Source organism: Anguilla anguilla, chromosome 18 (assembly GCF_013347855.1).
Source record: "Anguilla anguilla isolate fAngAng1 chromosome 18, fAngAng1.pri, whole genome shotgun sequence".
NCBI classification, from domain to species: Eukaryota; Metazoa; Chordata; class Actinopteri; order Anguilliformes; family Anguillidae; genus Anguilla; species Anguilla anguilla.
The window spans coordinates 6768297-6785569 of NC_049218.1; the positions used below are offsets into that span (position 1 = coordinate 6768297).

At 52.2% G+C, this 17273-nt stretch overlaps 1 protein-coding gene across 3 annotated transcripts in view; it reads right to left on the reverse strand.

Annotated features, from left to right (window-relative positions):
* The window catches only part of LOC118217949 (protein quaking), a 97516-nt gene that overhangs the window by 58986 nt on the left and 21257 nt on the right, over window positions 1–17273 (reverse strand). For all 3 annotated transcript variants that reach the window (XR_004763335.1, XM_035400205.1, XM_035400204.1), the window contains exon 2: window positions 10024–10166. Coding sequence is in view for 2 of the 3 variants with exons in the window: in XM_035400205.1 (XP_035256096.1) it covers window positions 10024–10166 (143 nt within the window). In the remaining variant the exon portion in view is untranslated. The remainder of the gene's footprint in view (window positions 1–10023; window positions 10167–17273) is intronic.

Below are 17273 nucleotides of genomic sequence, written 5' to 3' on the forward strand. Positions count from 1 at the left end.
TTATTACACTTTTATCTAATGACAGCAGAAGCTGCTTTAAGTAACACTTCATTCCTAAATCTCTAACTCTCTCTCTCCACAGTTTGCTGCAGGCTGGGGCTCATCTGGTTTCTTTGTTTTCCTAATTTACTCGCACCTCTTTCAAAAATCCTTGTGATGATGCATTTTTTTTCCCGCCCTCTGGTATTGCGTGTTTCACAACGTTTTTAACGATTTCACACTGTGCATTGTTACCGTCTCAATTTTTTTAACGCGTTATTCAAATGGTCCAAATTGCGAAACGGTTTGATAGTCATAATAATATGATCATCATTATCTTCGTCCTCATTGTCACCGTCTTCATTATACTGCACATTATTTGTTTTATAATGAGCTGTATGTGTATGCATATGAGTGTGTGCGCGCGTGCACATATGCACAGGAGTGTGTGCACGTCTGTGTGTATGTGTGTGTTTGTGTTTGCACAGGAGTGTGTGTGTCTATGTGTACGGGAGTGTGTGTGTGTGCGCGTCGCTGGGTGTGTTTATGTGCGTGCGCGCGCGCATGTCTGTGTGTGTGCGTGCGCGCGCGCATGTCTGTGTGTGTGTGTGTGCACGTGCGTCTGTGTGTGTGTGTATGCACGGGGGTGGGTGGGTGTGTGTGTGCGCGTATATACACAGGAGTTGTGTCTGCGTGTGTGTGTGTGTGTGTGTTTTTTTTTTTTTAAATGTTCGTGCGCGTACGCATCTGTGCCCCCAGCCTGCGCGCCGTTGCGCGGGCCCATTTAAAACGCATTGCGAACAGGCTAGCTAACGCTGCACTTCTGCACTCAGACGCACTCCAGCACCTCTTATCTGCACCCTGTACAGGAGGCGCACTCCTCCGGCAGGGCAGACGTAAGACAGGCCGCAGCCGCGGCTACTGCCCCAGCAAGCGTTTCCGTTTAGGGAGAGTTTAAAAAAACATATTTACATCTCTTTCAGGCCCTCTTTTAAAAAAAGAGCATCGTGCGTGACTGACAGCCGCGGCCTCGAATGAAATTAAAAGCCGTGCTAGTTCAGAGCTGCAAGCCGCTTACCGTTTTTAACGCAGCTGATTTATTGTACTTTTCTAAAATAGCGTTGATGTTATATTAATGACTTTTTTTTCGCCGGAGATTAGTCAATCCTGGATGGAAACGGGATGTTTTAATTTCTGCGCATGTAGCCTGCAGAGAATTTCGCGGCAGTTTCGTCGTTTGTCACATTAAAGAGTAGCGCCCGGCGCGGTTCAAAGGGGTGCGGTTGACCCCCCCCTACACACACACACCCAGCACCGTGCACCCCTCCCATTCCAAACGTGCCCCCCCCCCCCCCCCCTTTCGACAGGAGGGTGAATTTTGACGTGAACCCCGGCGAGCACAGCCGGTCACAGAAAGGACGATCACAAACGCAGCCGGCTTGTACGCCGCGGCGTCGCAGCGTAACGTAACCCCCGCCAACACGCCACCCCCCCCGCCAACACGCCACCCCCCGCGCCCAACACGCCACCCCCCGCGCCCAACACGCTCACTCCGCCCCCCCCCGCCAACACGCTCGCTCGGCCCCCCCCCCCCCCCCCCCGCCAACACACTGACCCCCGCGTCCCGGCCCTCCGCTCGCCCCGTCCGCACGCTGACACATTCAGGACATCTTCACGGTCAGGGTGGGGGGGAGGGGGGTCGGGGGTGGGGAGTGGGGGGGATGTCTGAGATATTCAGTTATCCTCGCCTAACTCACCCTCCAGCTCCCCCCCCCACCCCCTACGCCCCCACCGCCCGCCCCCCTCCCCCCCCACGCCCATCACAATAATAAACCGCCATCTATTATTTTTCTCCCCTCCCCTGTGAAATAGATGTCTCCTGCCCCCCCCCCCCCCCCCCCATGTCAGCCGGCGCAGTGTGATGCACTCGGCAGTGCTGAATGCCTGAGAGTATAGCGGAGCGGGGCGTTGAGCGTGTGCTTTAAAGCGGAATGGGGGGGTGTAATGAATTTAAACTCCTTCTCCCCCCTCCTCAGACGCAGACCGTAGGGGGGGGGGGGGGGGGGGGGGGGGTGTCTTTGCCGTGACATTATTAGCGGTGGCAGGTTAGCGCGGTACAGACAGCCGTGCGCATTGCGTTTGGGACGGGGGGACGCGGGGGGGGGGGGGGGCGGGGGGCGGCCCTTGTTCCCCTTAAAGTGTTTAACCTTATGTGTCAGTTTGCTGAGTGATGCGCCGGCAGCTGTTTCTGATTCAGGGTCACTGTGTGCCGTTCTCTTCCTTTTAAAGAGCCCCCCCCCCCCCCCCCCCCCGCCCCTCCGCCCCCGCCCCCCCCGCCCCCCGCCCCCCCCCGTCACACGGCCGGGCCTGGGAGGGCCACGCGTACCTGCGTATATTTAGCCCTGGTGTCAGTTATTAGTACTGATGTGTGTGTGTGTGTGTGTGTGTGTGTGTGTGTGTGTGCATGCACACCTGTGTGTATTCGTGTGTGTTTGTGCGTGTGTGTGTGTGTGCGTGCACGTCTGTGTGAGTGTTTGTGTGTGTGTATGCACACGTGTGTATGTATGTGTTTGTGTGTGTGTGTGTGTGTGTGCACGCGTGCGTGTATGTGTATTTGTGTGTGTGTATGTGTGTGTGTGTATGTGCATTTTTGTACAGGTACCTCTGTATGACAGTCTCATATTGTGCATACGGTGACATTTCACTTCCTGTATCACAGTCAGGTTTAGCAGTTTTCCCTGCTCTGCACACCCACTTCACTTTAAACAAAACCCCAGCGCAGGTCTGACCGTCAGCAGCAGCCAGAGTATCTCTCCGAGTTCCTGTTTCAGCGCACACCTCAAACGAACCCCGCGCTCTGGCCTTAAACACAGGCACAGCTCCGTCAGTGTTTCCCACTTCTCACTTCTTCCGGAACTAATGGGAGCACTTTATTTTGTTTTATTTTATTTATTTATTTTTTTAGAAAAGCAAAGCTTATCTGTTGCCGCGGATGTTACCTTTTTCTGAGCGTTCTGCGACTCTTGCTGGAGAAAAAGGCTAAAAAGGAAATCCAGCCGAAGACCTGCCCTTTCGCGATGAAATGCTCACTTCCCCGTGCGAAGGCTCGCTCCCGCTGCCTGGCGCTCTGTGCTTGAGAGGCCAGAAGGGTCTTTCCTTATGGCGAGTGGCACGCTACTTAAGTTTAATTGGAGCCTCCGCCCCCCACCCCCCCCCCAAAAAAAAACGGAATCCAAAGGCGTATTTCAGACGAGCGCGGTTCTCAAGAGCCCACAGAAAGCTAATGAAGGGTGCGGAGGAAAAAAATCATTTGGGTGTAATGGAATTCCTAATTTCTGGTTAAAAAGCATTAGCCCTGTTTACTCAATCTGAGCAATAGATCTCAAGCATATTTTCTATCAACCCCACGGTAAAAAAAAAAGGAAAAAAAAAAAGCAGAAGAAAATGTGATTAGGGCCATTTAGGGGCCTAAGTGGAGTGGACTCCATCACGGCTCCAATGATCTTATTACCCAGATAGACGAGCGGCGGCCGGTAACGGGCAAATTAATTATTTCATGGATTTTCATATCGCGCGGCTCCTAATTCCTTTCTCAGGAAGTCTTTTGTTTTCATTATTATGGAAGACAAGGGTTGGGAGGGAAGAACAAAGGGCAGATCTCTCTCTCTCTCTTTTTCTCTGTCTCTCTCTCTTTCTTCCTCTTTCTTCCTCTCTCTCCCTCTCTTTCTCCTCTCTCTCCCTCTCTCTCTCCTCTCTCTCCCTCTCTCTCTCCTGTCTCCCTCCCTCTCTCCCTCTCTCCCTCTCTTTCTCCTCTCTCCCTCTCTCACACGCTCTCCCTCTCTCTCCCTCTCTCTCTCACACGCTGTCCCTCTCTTTCTCCTCTCTCTCTCCCTCCCTCTCCCTCTCTCTCCCTCTCTCTCTCTCTCCCTCTCTTTCTCCTCTCTCCTCTCTCTCTCCCTCTCTCTCTCTCTCTCTCTCTCTCACACACACACACACCCAGTGAATATTCATCTTCCCACGTCCGCCGTAATTATGAATCTTTTTTCTTTCGGAGCGATATAAATAGCTTTAAAACTCCATTACAGGCAAAGTCAAGAGCTCCGCGCCTTTCCCCGGTCGCAAGCCGGATAGACGTACCAAAAAAAAAAAAACGTTAATAAAAATAGGAAAGTAAGGAAATATTTAAATAAAACCTTCAACAGCCGAAAAGACAAAAAGGAATTTGCCGTACGCGGGCCGGTCTCTGGAGGAGGAGACTGGAGGGCTCTGTCACGGGCCTGTCATGTTTGCTTTATACCCCGAATGAAACTCTGGAGTTAAAATGTCCTTATTTTTGTCTCCTTTCTCGACCGTGCACCTGTCACGTCAGGTGCCTTTCATCAAATGCTGTTTTTTATCACCGTGGCGCATTCGCGAAGCTCTTGGATGAATTAAGAGCGGCTTTCGCTCGCTCAAGTCTTATCGGTCATTATTTCAATAACGTTCGGCGTATCACCGCGGCACATGACGGATTCATGTTTATTTTACGCGATCGCGTTTTATTTCATTTTTATATGACGCATTTACGCGCGGTTCTAAAACGGGTGTCCTGGCCCGTTAGCGAAAAAGTTTATCGTGGCACGCCGACAGAATTAGGTGACTAATCGCGACAACTGCACGGCAATAAAAAAATATGGACAATGTTCTTAGCTCTATTATTGTCCTAATTACGTATAATTAACCTTCATTAGCAAACCACTGAACCACAGCCTCCTCTTTATTGCCACATTATTCTCCTCTGGTTCTGTTTGTGTTTGTTATGAAATAGTAATGAGGGGACCTAATTTATACAGCATACCTGCGTTAATTAGACTCGTCCGGCCCCTCCCTCCCCCCCCCCCCCTCCCTCGCCCCCTCCCCGTGTCTGTGGCCTGATGGGTAAGCGACCTGTCCCGGGCCAAGGTCGCCGCGCTTCCCGAGCCCTCGTCGCGCCCGCGACCCGAAAGCGAATTCATCAGGGCCAGCTGCTCTTCTGTCTTCTGCCGCCGACTCAACCCCGGTTAATATACAGTAGTTTGCGTTTCATTACCAGTTCCCTTCCCCTGATGTTGATTTATGGCGCCTGGTTTTTCTCTCCGTCGTTCAATTAAAACAGTGTCACAACTCCTGGAGGGGAACCGCTTTTTTTTTTTGTGTGAAAAGCCGTCAAATGAGAGAGAGAGAGAGAGGGAGAGAGAGAGACGGGGACGATTCTTATGTTTCACAGTAAGGTCAGGGCAAGTAGATCACGCCAGTTTGAAGCACTGTTACCTGATAAACAAATCCCCGCGTTCGTTCTCGCTCACACACACACACTCTCACACTGACACTCTCACTCACTCACTCGCACACACACACACACACATCTCACACATGCACACACACACAACTCACACACTCACACTCTCACTCACGCACGCACACACTCTCACACACACACACACACACTCTCACGCACACACACACACACACACACCCCTGCCTCCCCCCCCGCCCCCCCCCCCAGAAGGTTGCTGAAGGAAGGACAAGGCCAGGCGGGAACTGAAAGAGAGTCGATGCGCTCCCCGCACGACTGTAATGATTAATAATCACCGGTAGCTGCTCATCTCCACACCGGACGCTTTTGACCCAGCAAAGGGCACACATTTAAATGACGAATGACAGCACTTTCATTCAACCTGTGTCACAGCCAACACCCTCCCCTCCTCCCCCGCCCCCTCCCCCGAAACCCCACACCTTCCCCTCATACCGAAATAGAGAGCACAATATGATTCCGAGTTACAATAGAGAGACTGATAGTGTTTATAATCAGGTCGGTCCTGACGCCCCCCCCCACACACACGCCGTACGGCGCGCTGGCGGGGGGTGGGGGGTTGGGGGGTTGGGGAGCGAATGAAAAGAGGCGCTCGGTGTGTGCGGTGGCGGTATTGTTCCAAGGCCGGCCCCCTTTTTATTCCCCCGGCCCGCGAACATGTCGGGCAAATTGGATCGGGTGCGCTGCCAGGCCGGCGCCGCCGCGCCCCGTTGACAGAACAAATTAATTTCGGCGGAGGCGCCGCCGCCGCCGCTGCGTCCTACCCCACCCCACGCGTACGCACGTGCGCACGCTCACGCTCGCGAGGAAAAAAAAACGAAAAAAGGCGGAATCACCGGGGAGCCACCGGCCTCACAAAAACAACCGCATTCCATTCCTCACCACTCCCCTCCCCACACCCCCCGAATAAACCGTCATCACCCCATCCCAACGCCGGATTGTCTGGGCCGGCTTCTGCAGCGGCTCGACGTATCCCCTCGTTCCCCCCGAAATCTCCCTCTCTCCCTCCTCCGGGGCAGGGGGAGGGAACTGCTGCGCTCCGCCCCAAAACGGCTTGTGGACATGAAGGGGTCTTTCCCTCCCTCTCTCTCTCTCCCTCTCTCTCGCTTGCTCTCCTTCTCATAATGCTTTCCCGTAAAGGAGGCGTTGGCTCTCAGTCCTGTCCCTGTCCCATACCGCAGAGGGGTGCGCCCATTCTCACCTTCAAACTGAACCAGCGGGAGGCCCGGCGTGCCGCTGCTCGCTCCCAAACCCAAACAGGATTTCCACGCTCGAGGAAAAAATAACCGGAAACCTTGCAGTCCAGCTGCCCCGAACACAAGGATACAGAGCGCTCCCTCCGCGATGAAGGCCCCCTTTCATCTTCGGCACACCTAGCGCTACGAAATTCCACCCCCCCCCCCCTCCGGGGTCCACACCACTTGCCTGCCCTTGAGACCTCCCCCCACACCCCGCCCCCCAAATTTCACCCTAGAAGCAGCTTCAAAGAACCCCCCCCCCCCCCCCCTTTTTGCCCTTTGGCCCCCCTGTCGCGATGGGCGAGGCGCCGACGTAGCTCTTCAAAAGGCCCTCTGCGCTCGGGCCGGCTTTAGCCATCGATGCTAACGTCAATGCTAACGGCAATGCTAACATTGATGCTAACGGCAACGCTAACATTGACGCTAACATCAATGCTAACATCGACGCTAACATTGACGCTAACATCGACGCTAACGTCGATGCGGAGGAGAGGCGCGCCGCGGTCCGCGCGCGGGCGGGCGGCCGGCCGGCCAGCCACACGCCGAGAACTCTGGGGGATTGCCGTCCTCCCCGCTGGAGGATATTGGAGGCTCTCTCATCTCGCCTCTGCCATTCCCACTAATTAACCTCAGCCCCGCAATAATGATCTTATCTGTCCTTCAGAACAGCCAGCAGCAAAGCAAGGACACCCGACATCATTACTCACACCCAACGTCTCCTCCTCCTCCTCCTGGGAATGGGGGGGAGGGGGGGGTTCACATTTACATTTTAGGGATTTAGCAGACGTCCTCATCCTCATTCCGGAACGACGCGCGCGGCTTTGCTTTCTGTAAACGTACACGAAGCCGTCACACGGCCTGGTTATTTACCGAAGCCGGTGGGGCTGAGTACCCCGCTCAGGGGAGACATGGCGGTGCCCGCGCTCGTCTGGCTGTGTCCGTCTTCGCAGAGCCTGCTGCCCACACCTTCCCCGAGTGCCCTGCCACGCAGACTGCTGCCCCCGTAGGGGCACCCAGACGGGCACCCCCTCCGCATGCCTAACTAAGAGCTGGTGCCCCTGCAGGGCGCTCGCGCTGACCTGGCCCTGGCGCTGAGCCGAATATATACCCGCCGCATGTCTGGGCACTGCTGGTACATACTAATGGCGGAGAAACTACTGGAAGATTTTAAAAAAAAGAGCAAATAAAAACCAGGGAACGAGTATGGCTAGCTGTGGGATACAGCAAGGCCCGAAAAATCATCCTCGGTCCCTAAAGAGTCATTTATTTGGCAAATGGAACACTCAGCGCACGGAACACTGAGCACATGGCCTCGCCCCCCCCCCCCCCCCCCCACACACACACACACAAACCAAACCAAAAAATAAAAACTATTTATATACTTGCAACAAGTGCAAAATGATGACTGATTCTCTGGTTAAAAGATGTTTTTTTTTTTTGGCTGTCTGAGTTCTGTGCTCCTTGCTAGGGCTGCTGCCTTATTTCGGGGGTGGGTGGGGGGGGGACGCGCTGTAATTCGGCTCTCCCAACCCCCCCCAGGTGTGGGCGCGGGGAGCTCGTCGGCAGGCCCGCGCGTCACAGGCCCGATTCCCCTCAGCCCTAATGAAAGGCCCGGGCCTTAGTCCCGGGCGGTGTTTGCGCTGCTTATGAAGCGGCTCCATTAATGCTGCCCACGCAGGAATCAGCGCTAATGGAACAAGTTAATTGGGATCAATCGGCTCTGAGCTCGGCTCGTTCCCCTGGGCGCGGGCAGATTAAGCCAGGAAGGCCCCCGAACGCGATTGCTCAGAAGATTAAGCGAAATTGAAGCCACCGCAAATAAAATATCAGAGAATTAAAGACTGAGCAGAAAGGGGGGGCGCACCTGTTATTTATTTTGGATAGCACTTCTATCTCCGGTTCTGTCTACCTCTTGACTCCTAGGCTATTTTTAAATTTTATTTTTTTTAAATTTACCACAAAGGATCAGTTTTACTTGTTCTTGTTAGGGCTCAGGCCCTATCCGTCTGAATTTGTCGCTCACAGAAAACTTCTCGCCGTGTCTTCCAAGTCCAGACTTTTTAGAAGTTCTACAAAGCCGGTTGGTTAGATTTTGTTCAAATTGAAAGCTACAGAAATCTGCCAGAAAAGGATGTGTGTATGAATGGTGGATTGGTGTCACGTTATTTATGGTGGGTATGGAGTAAATATGTGAGTAGGCAGAATGAGGGTGGTTTCCTCCTGTGACTTTGCCAACTTCCTCTTTTTCCCCTGTGCTTCCTCATTACCCAAAATCCTCTGGTTCAACCGAGGTTGTTGCAGGTCTTAACGAGCAGTGTAACTGAATTTGAATTGGCGATAATTTATCAATTGCGTGTGGGGTGCCTAACTGTATGATACTGAAAGTAAACAACAGGCTGAAAACTGAAAGTATGCCTGTTATATTTTGAGAGTCCATACGTCATGGACAAAAAGCATAGAAACTTTCTCCAACAGTGGCTCACTTTTTAAAAATTTCTGTTCAGTGTTTTGTGAACAGTGAGGCTGACAACAAAATGAAAAACCAGCTTAGTAACAAGCTGTCCTGTTTTTTTTTTTTTAAATAGGTAGAATGCAGAGGTAAGCATTCGCGGATGCTAAATGGCCTTGTCTACAAAAAAATCTGACAGGGAAGTTTAGCTCAAAAAACTGCACCGAGCACAGACCGAACCTGCGGTTTTGTCTTGAGAAGAAGACGCTCCTACTTAAAAAGGCCAGTCGGTGGACATAAAGAAATGCAGACGACGTCGTTGGCCGGTGATTTAACTGCCAAAATAATGCGTATTCAAGCACCGTAAATTCTGCGCATTAAATACCCTGCCGGACAATAGAGTTTACGCCGCACGTCCTTCAGGTTTCAATAAGGATGCAGCGCAGACGCCAAGCCACAGCGTCCCCCGGCCAGATCGATAGCTTGGACATCGGCCTACTTCCCAACGTCGGGAAAATGAGATTGTATCGACTCACACAACCGCTGTAATTAAACCGATGGTATACAGTATTCCGCTGCGCAATTAGTTCCGAACTCTCTTCGTTTCTTTATTCGTCGTGCTGAGGTGCGACAGGATCCCTGTATGTGTCTGTATCTGATATTAACCGTGACCCTCCTATTCCTCCTGTAACCCCATCCACTGTTAGACCCCCCCCCACCCCCCCCTTGACCCACAATCCTTTGTCCTAACCCCACCCCCCCCCCATATTTGGTGTGCTAAGTTACAGGATCCCTGTCTGTGCCTGTATCCAGTATTCATTTTGACCCCCCTCTTCCTCCCATAACCCCATCTACTGTTGGACCCCCCCCCCATCCCTCTTGACCCACAACCCTTTGTCCTAACTGCCCCCCTCCCCAAAAAAAAAAAAAAAAAATATATATATATATAATAAATATAAACGAAGTAATAATACTCATTTAAGCGCAGAAGTGAGCAGGAAGTGAGGCGTGTGGCGCGTACTCACGTCGGGGTACTCTTTGACGGGCACGTAGAGCTTCTCCTGCAGCTGCACGACGGGCCCGACGGCGTCCGGGAGCTCCGAGGCCCTCCTCTCCGCGCTGCCGTTCAGCGTGTCGTTGTACATGTCCTTCCGCACCCGGCTGATCTCTGCGGGGGAAGAGAGGCGGGAAGAGAGACTCCGTCAGACACGCCTCCTCGCCACGTCCTCTCTGCTCGCACTCGCTCTGTCGCAGTCAGGCCGTCCGACGTACCTCATCCCGGACGAGACCCCCCCCCCCGCCCCCCCTAAAAATATACCCCTACGCGGGGGCTCAGCTCGAAGGATCTAGACACCTGTCCTCACCTGTACCGCCATCGTCCAGCTCATGGGGGCGAGATACTTGTCCTCACCTGTCTCTTGTTACTTTTACTTGTTTGAGGTGCACACACACACACACACACACACACACACTCTCTCTCACACACACACACACACACTCTCTCTCTCACACACACACACACACACACTCTCTCTCTCACACACACACACACACACACACACACACACACTCACACACACACACACACACACACTCACACACACTCACACACACACACTCTCACACACACACACACTCTCTCTCTCACACACACACACACACACACACTCTCTCTCACACACACACACACACACACACTCACACACACACACACACACTCACACACACACACACACACACACACGCACGCACACACGCACACACACACACACACTCTCTCTCACACACACACACACACACACACACATCCAGGGCGACTTGTAGCTTGCACTTCGTCGGTCTCTACGACAGGATCGCACGCTGGCTGAGCATCGACGGCAGGGGACCCGTCTGCAGTCCGAACACTCGTCTCGCGTCAGAACCCAGGTTTCCTCAGCACTACCCCACACTTACCCGCACCTGCCCTCCTGCACCCTTACTTACTTGCCTTTCTATCTCTTACTGATATCCATCGGAGTGCACAAACCATAGGGGCGACATAGCTCAGGAGGTAAGACCGATTGTCTGGCAGTCGGAGGGTTGCCGGTTCAAACCCCGCCCTGGGCATGTCGAAGTGTCCTTGAGCAAGACACCTAACCCCTAACCCCTAACTGCTCTGGCGAATGAGAGGCATCAATTGTAAAGCGCTTTGGATAAAAGCGCTATATAAATGCAGTCCATTCACCATTTACCATTTACAAGCGCTGGGGAATGAGTGAAGTCACGGGCCTGGATCCAGGTAATGTCTGTCCCTAACTTTGACTTGCAGTTAGATGCTAGTTTTAGCTTTTAGGCGCATTCAGCTGTTTTATTTGAGGCACGACGCAATGAAGGCCTCAGAATTAAACCTGAGGCCCGACTGTGGACTCACAGGAACCTCGCGGGAACCTCGAAAATCCCACATCACCGCTTTGCCGACGGGCGTCTGTCTGGGGAGGGTCCTGATAACCGCGCCGAAGGAAGCCGAAAGCTAAGACCACGGCAGCGCTTAACGCCGGCGAGAAAATCTCAAAAAGGTTCAGCGCGTGCCTTCCTAGTCACTAGTCGCGCCTACTGAGCATGCTCAGTGCAGGGGGAAAGGGGGGACGCGGAAGGACAGAGGAGACATAATCGCATTAATAACATATGATCCAATCTGTCACTTAATGGAAGGCTAATAACTCTCCATTTCTTAAACCAACGGAAGCCATCCCGCAGGAGGGGGGAGAGCGAGAGCGAGAGAGAGTGGAGAGAGAGAGAGAGAGAGAGAGAGCTCCAATAAGACAGGGATGATAATTAAAACCACCAACTTCGTTAATATTTCATAAAAGACATTAAATATCCGGGTCTCTCGATGCTGCTGTGGCTGCTGTGCGTTGTGTAATTCTATTACTGGAGGAATAATTCTCCTGATTCGGTTCTCGGGGGCGAACCAAGGAGGAGGGCGAGATGTAATTACAGCGAAAGACACCCTGGCTGCCATTCGTCCTCACCCAGACGCGCCATGCCAGCCGACGCCCACCTGCCCAGGGACACGCCCCTACTCTTCTGCATGCCGACGCCCACCTACCCAGGGACACACCCACTCTGAAACATGCCGACGCCCAGCTACCAAGGGACACGCCCACTCTGAAGCATGCCGACGCCCACCTACCCAGGGACACGCCCCCACTCCCAAGCACATCGACGCCCACCTACTCAGGGACACGCCCACTCTGAAGCATGCCGACGCCCACCTACCCAGGGACACACCCACTCTGGAACATGCCGACGCCCACCTACCCAGTGATGCGCACGCTCAAACACACCACGCACACAGATACCTCTCTACACAAAAACACCGCCAGACCGCAGCCTTGTGCCAGGCTATGTGTCAATCAAATGAATACATTTCATGGAAATCAGAGGACAATGGCGGACACCCTTGACCATAACTCTGCGGCAGTAACTTAGAAAGTTGTTTATGGCTGTATTGTTACAGCGGTAAATACACTAGCTGATTTATAACTTGGCATTTCACAGTGAAGGCCGAGGTTGGGAAAGGATGTACCATCCAATGAGAGTGAGACGACCAGCGCAGACAAACGCAGAAACAAATCTGAAGGACAGACACACGCACCGGCGCACGTACTGTACACACTCACACACAAACAAGCACACGTGCATACACATACACACGCACACACACATGCACACGCACACACACATGCACACGCACATACACATACACACGTGCATACACATACACACGTGCATACACATACACACGTACACATGCATACACATACACACAGCACGCACACATGCATACACACACACACACACAAGCACACGCGCATACACATACACACGCACACACACGCACACACACATGCATACACATACACACACACACATGCACACACACACACACGCACACACACACAGCACGCACACATGCATACACATACACACACACACTAACACACACACACACACAAGCACACGCGCATACACATACACACGTACACACACACGCACACACACATGCACACACACATACATACACACAGATGCGCACACACACACATGCACAAACACAAAAACACTCGCGCTCACACACAAACGCACACAAACACCAGAAGCTGAGGAAACAAACAAAAACAAAAACAGAAGCAGGTTTTGAGATCCTGAGTCTTCCTTACGTTCCCGTGTTCAGAGCTGTATGGAATACTAATTTCGCTGTCACGGCGCGGTGTGCAAGAAGAGCTTAGCCTTCACTTCTCTGCTCAACGCCAGCGTGCCTGCATCTCCCCAGGTTTGTGCGCGCTGGATCCAGGTTGTCTTCGCGACCGCCCGGTATTATTTAAACAAACACTCCCCCCCCCGCTTTATTCAGTGATTATGTGTAGGCCCGGCCGGACGGCAGTTCAGTTAGCGGGGTTAATTTGGAAAGGCAGGCTTTTTGTGATTCCGTTCATTAATAACGTCGGTCTGAGATTTATCGAATGCGTCCCTTGATAGTTTCGAATAAATCATAAGCGCGTTTCTGGCGGCGGCAGCGGGGGGGGGGGGGTAAATATGCCGCGATTGTTCTCGCTGCCCGAACGCTGGGCATCGTCCGGCAGTCCGACTGAGGTCCGGTTCTGAGGATGATTAAACTGTCAGGCGGTGATTAATGCGCGGGGGGTTTTTTTTTTACAGCGTTTTAACAGCGCTTTTAGTGATTTGTCAGCTTTCTGCGCCTCAGAATTCAATCATTTTCTCCAGCACCGCGGCCTGCAGGGCTGAGCTGCCCGCAACACTGAGCATGCAACTGCCACCGACATACATCTCTCCCTCTCCCTCTCTTTCTCTCTCCCTCTCTCTCTCTTTCACTCTCTCTCTCTCTCCCTCTCTCACTCTTTTACTCTCTCTCTTTCTTTCTCTCTCTTTCACTCTCTCTCCCTCTCTCTCTCTTTCACTTTCTCTCTTTCTTTCTCTCTTTCACTCTCTCTCTATCCCTCCCTCCCTCTCTCTCTCTGCCTCGCTCTCTCCCTCTCTTTCTCCCTCTCTCTCTCCCCCTCTTTCTCCCTCTCTCTTCCTCTCTCTCTCCCTCTGTCCCCCTCTCTCTCTGTTTATTGTGTTCCTTTTCTCCTGTTAAGACATAATTAGCTGATATTGGCTAATGGCATTAAAATGTATGTCAGAATGAAAATTTTAATAAAACATTATCACAACTTGATCATATGCAATTCTACGCACACACACACACACACACACACACACACACCTCTCTGTCTCTGTCCCTCTCCTTGTCTCCTCCTGTATCTCTCTCCCATACACCAGCAGACACAAATGCACAAATTCAAAAGAGCCAGTTCAGGAGCGGCTTTTACAGCACTATAAAGGGGACCAGAAGGGGACCGTCTAGTAAGGATTACTCCGGATGGGAGTTCCGTGGCAGCAAAGTGCTACCCATAATGCATTACTGCATTTACTGCGTTCGCAGCAGTGCTGCAGGTGGGCTTCCACTCGCAATGGCTTACTGTCAATTAGAGGGACCAGCTGGCGTGCAGATGAAGTACTGTAGGTATACAGCTGTGTAAAAACCTTTAAGGTTGTGGCCCGAGGTGGAGAAAAGATACTAGACTAGGTGCATCTCACCTTATAGGTGTGAGCCACTGCCTACCGAAATTTCATTTTGGGATATCAGCCACCTTGAGAGCAAAGCTGTTGAGATATCAGTCGTTAATGTATTATGAAAATAAAAACAGGCGGGAGATTTGACGCACAGACGCCATCCATTTCAGCACGAGAGCGACGCCCCTGTTGTAGGCGGTCCGACACCGGGCAGTCCTGTCACAGTGGCGGCCGGTGGAGCAAACGCAGGCTGTGTGGAAAGCAGACAGCCGGAGAGTGTACTGTACAGGCACGAAGGGACCTCGCGGTCACTCACAAGCGCAGACGCCGCCCTGGACTGCAGACACCTCTTGACGGGAGGCCTCCCAGCTGTCCGTGCAGTTGAGGCCCTGGTTCTTACAGTACAGAGCGACTTGGTCACTGTTTGATAAATTCTTCATGGAGTGCATTTTACACCCACAGACAGGCAGTCTCTGTGGGCCCCCTTAAAATTGTAGACTAAAGCAAAGTTCCTAGTTCAGGCCTTTGAGTCCCCCCCCCCCCCCCAGGCCTTTAGGCCCTGGGTAGTCCGCTCCACTACCAACCCCCCCTCCTCCCCGCACGCTGTGACGACATAGCTCAGGAGGTAAGACCGATTGTCTGGCAGTCGGAGGGTTGCCGGTTCAAACCCCGACCTGGGCGTGTCGAAGTGTCCTTGAGCAAGACACCTAACCCCTAACTGCTCTGGCGAATGAGAAGCATCAATTGTAAAGCGCTTTGGATAAAAGCGCTATATAAATACAGTCCATTTACCATTTACGCCCCTGCTGATAGTTCACCTTTGCCCTTTGACCTCTGTTAGAGTTTGATTGGCATCGCTGCTCGGGGACGGAAGGTACCCCTCGCCACCTCAGTCAGACGGGCGCCTGCGTGCCCCTGCGGGGCTCAGCTGGCAGGACTTAAACGGGCACCGGCGATCAGGGCGATACCGCGCGTCAGGTGACGCATTCGGAGAGAGGGACGCCACAGGTGCACTCGACGGCAGTAACGGACGCTAACGAGATACCGCACACACAGCGTCTGAAAGCTCGCCAAGTCGGAGTCGAAAAGGATGTAGAACCCCAGGAGAGGGAGGAAACCAGTTTTATGCCAAGGGAGGAAAACACGTTGTTGCTTGGAAGTGAAATTTGTCCTTTTCTTTGATTTACTGATAAACGCAAGCAGTGTTGCGTTTTCTTTCTTCACGGACGTAGTCTGCAGAGTTAATTGCGGTAATTGTTCAGCTGGCCAATCTTTGTGCAGAACAGGACTAACATTTCAAAGTTTTAAGAACCTGGGTGATTACTTTTTTTGTGCATTTAAAGTGCAGAGTCACTTCTGATTGGCAACCCGCAAGACAATAGCTTTGCTGATTGGTTACATTCTACATTTCACGCTAATTTTGTTTTCACGGTAAAAATAAAAGCTTAAATCTCCACTGAATTACATACTGTAGGCTTACTACTATAGCACGCGTTTCCTTTGGGTGTCTGTGTAAAATGTCCATTAGGAGTAGCTGGAGCGATCGCACAGGGTCTCGCAGGACAAACATTAACTGTGTCCGGGCCGCAGAGGCTAGGAGACGTCTGACAGCAGCGGTACTTGTGAGTGCGTAGCCCTTCCCCATCCCCTTCTAACCCCACCTGCCCCCCCCGCCATCTTGCCCGCCCGCCCGCCCCCCCCAACCCCCCCAACCTCCCACCTCGCGGTCGGCCTCTGAGTCCCACGGGGGGGAGTCCAGCCTCTCTGCTCCAGGCTGGAGACGCGCTCTGGAGGCTACAGTAACCCGCGCTGGCTTTCTCTACCCCCCCATACCCCCCCCCCCCCCCCCCCCCCCCCACGCCTGTCTGTACGTCTGGCCCTCACCACCATCCTCCAACATGGAGACGGAGAAGGTGATTTGGAGTGCGATATTTAATCACATTCACCCGGACGGTAGATTTCTCTGCTCGAGGAACCTGCATTTCTGTGATTTCTCTTTCTCTCTCTCTCTCTGTCTCTCTCTCTCTCTCTCTCTGTCTCCCTCTCTCTCTATTGAGTTCTGTTATGTCAAGTGCATTACAAGTTTGGCATGCAATATGTACATATTGGCAATGAAAATAGAAAACAGTAAGTCAATTAGTCTCTCTGTAGTCTCTCCCTTGCTGCTTAACAGACAAATGTCATATACAGTAGCTTCCGATTTTCTCTGAAGGAATGCTATTAAAATATCTTCATTTTCAAGGTTCTTTAAACAGGTGGAAATCTATCTCACTAGCACGATGATTTGAATGACAGAAGTGTCTAATTAAGAGCGAGGTAAATCGTTACCAATTCACTAAAAAAAAAAAAAAAAAAATGCAAGTAATAATGAATAATTCATTAAAATTGAAAACTAAACCGTAATAAAAATTCAAGTAATTACCGTTCGTTTTTATTTCCTGAAGTAATTACCCTGCTGGGGATGACCTGCATTGGTTGGGGGGGAGGGGGGGAGAAAATGATATTGTTCCATTTTGATGTGACACAAGCACCACTCCCCCCCCCCCCCCACCCCCCCACCAGCAAAGCCCAGGCAGAGACGCATTGCTTCCCTCCTCCTGATAAATGACATAATATCACCTTCCTTTGTGGGGGGAAAATGAATTCACACAGAAGA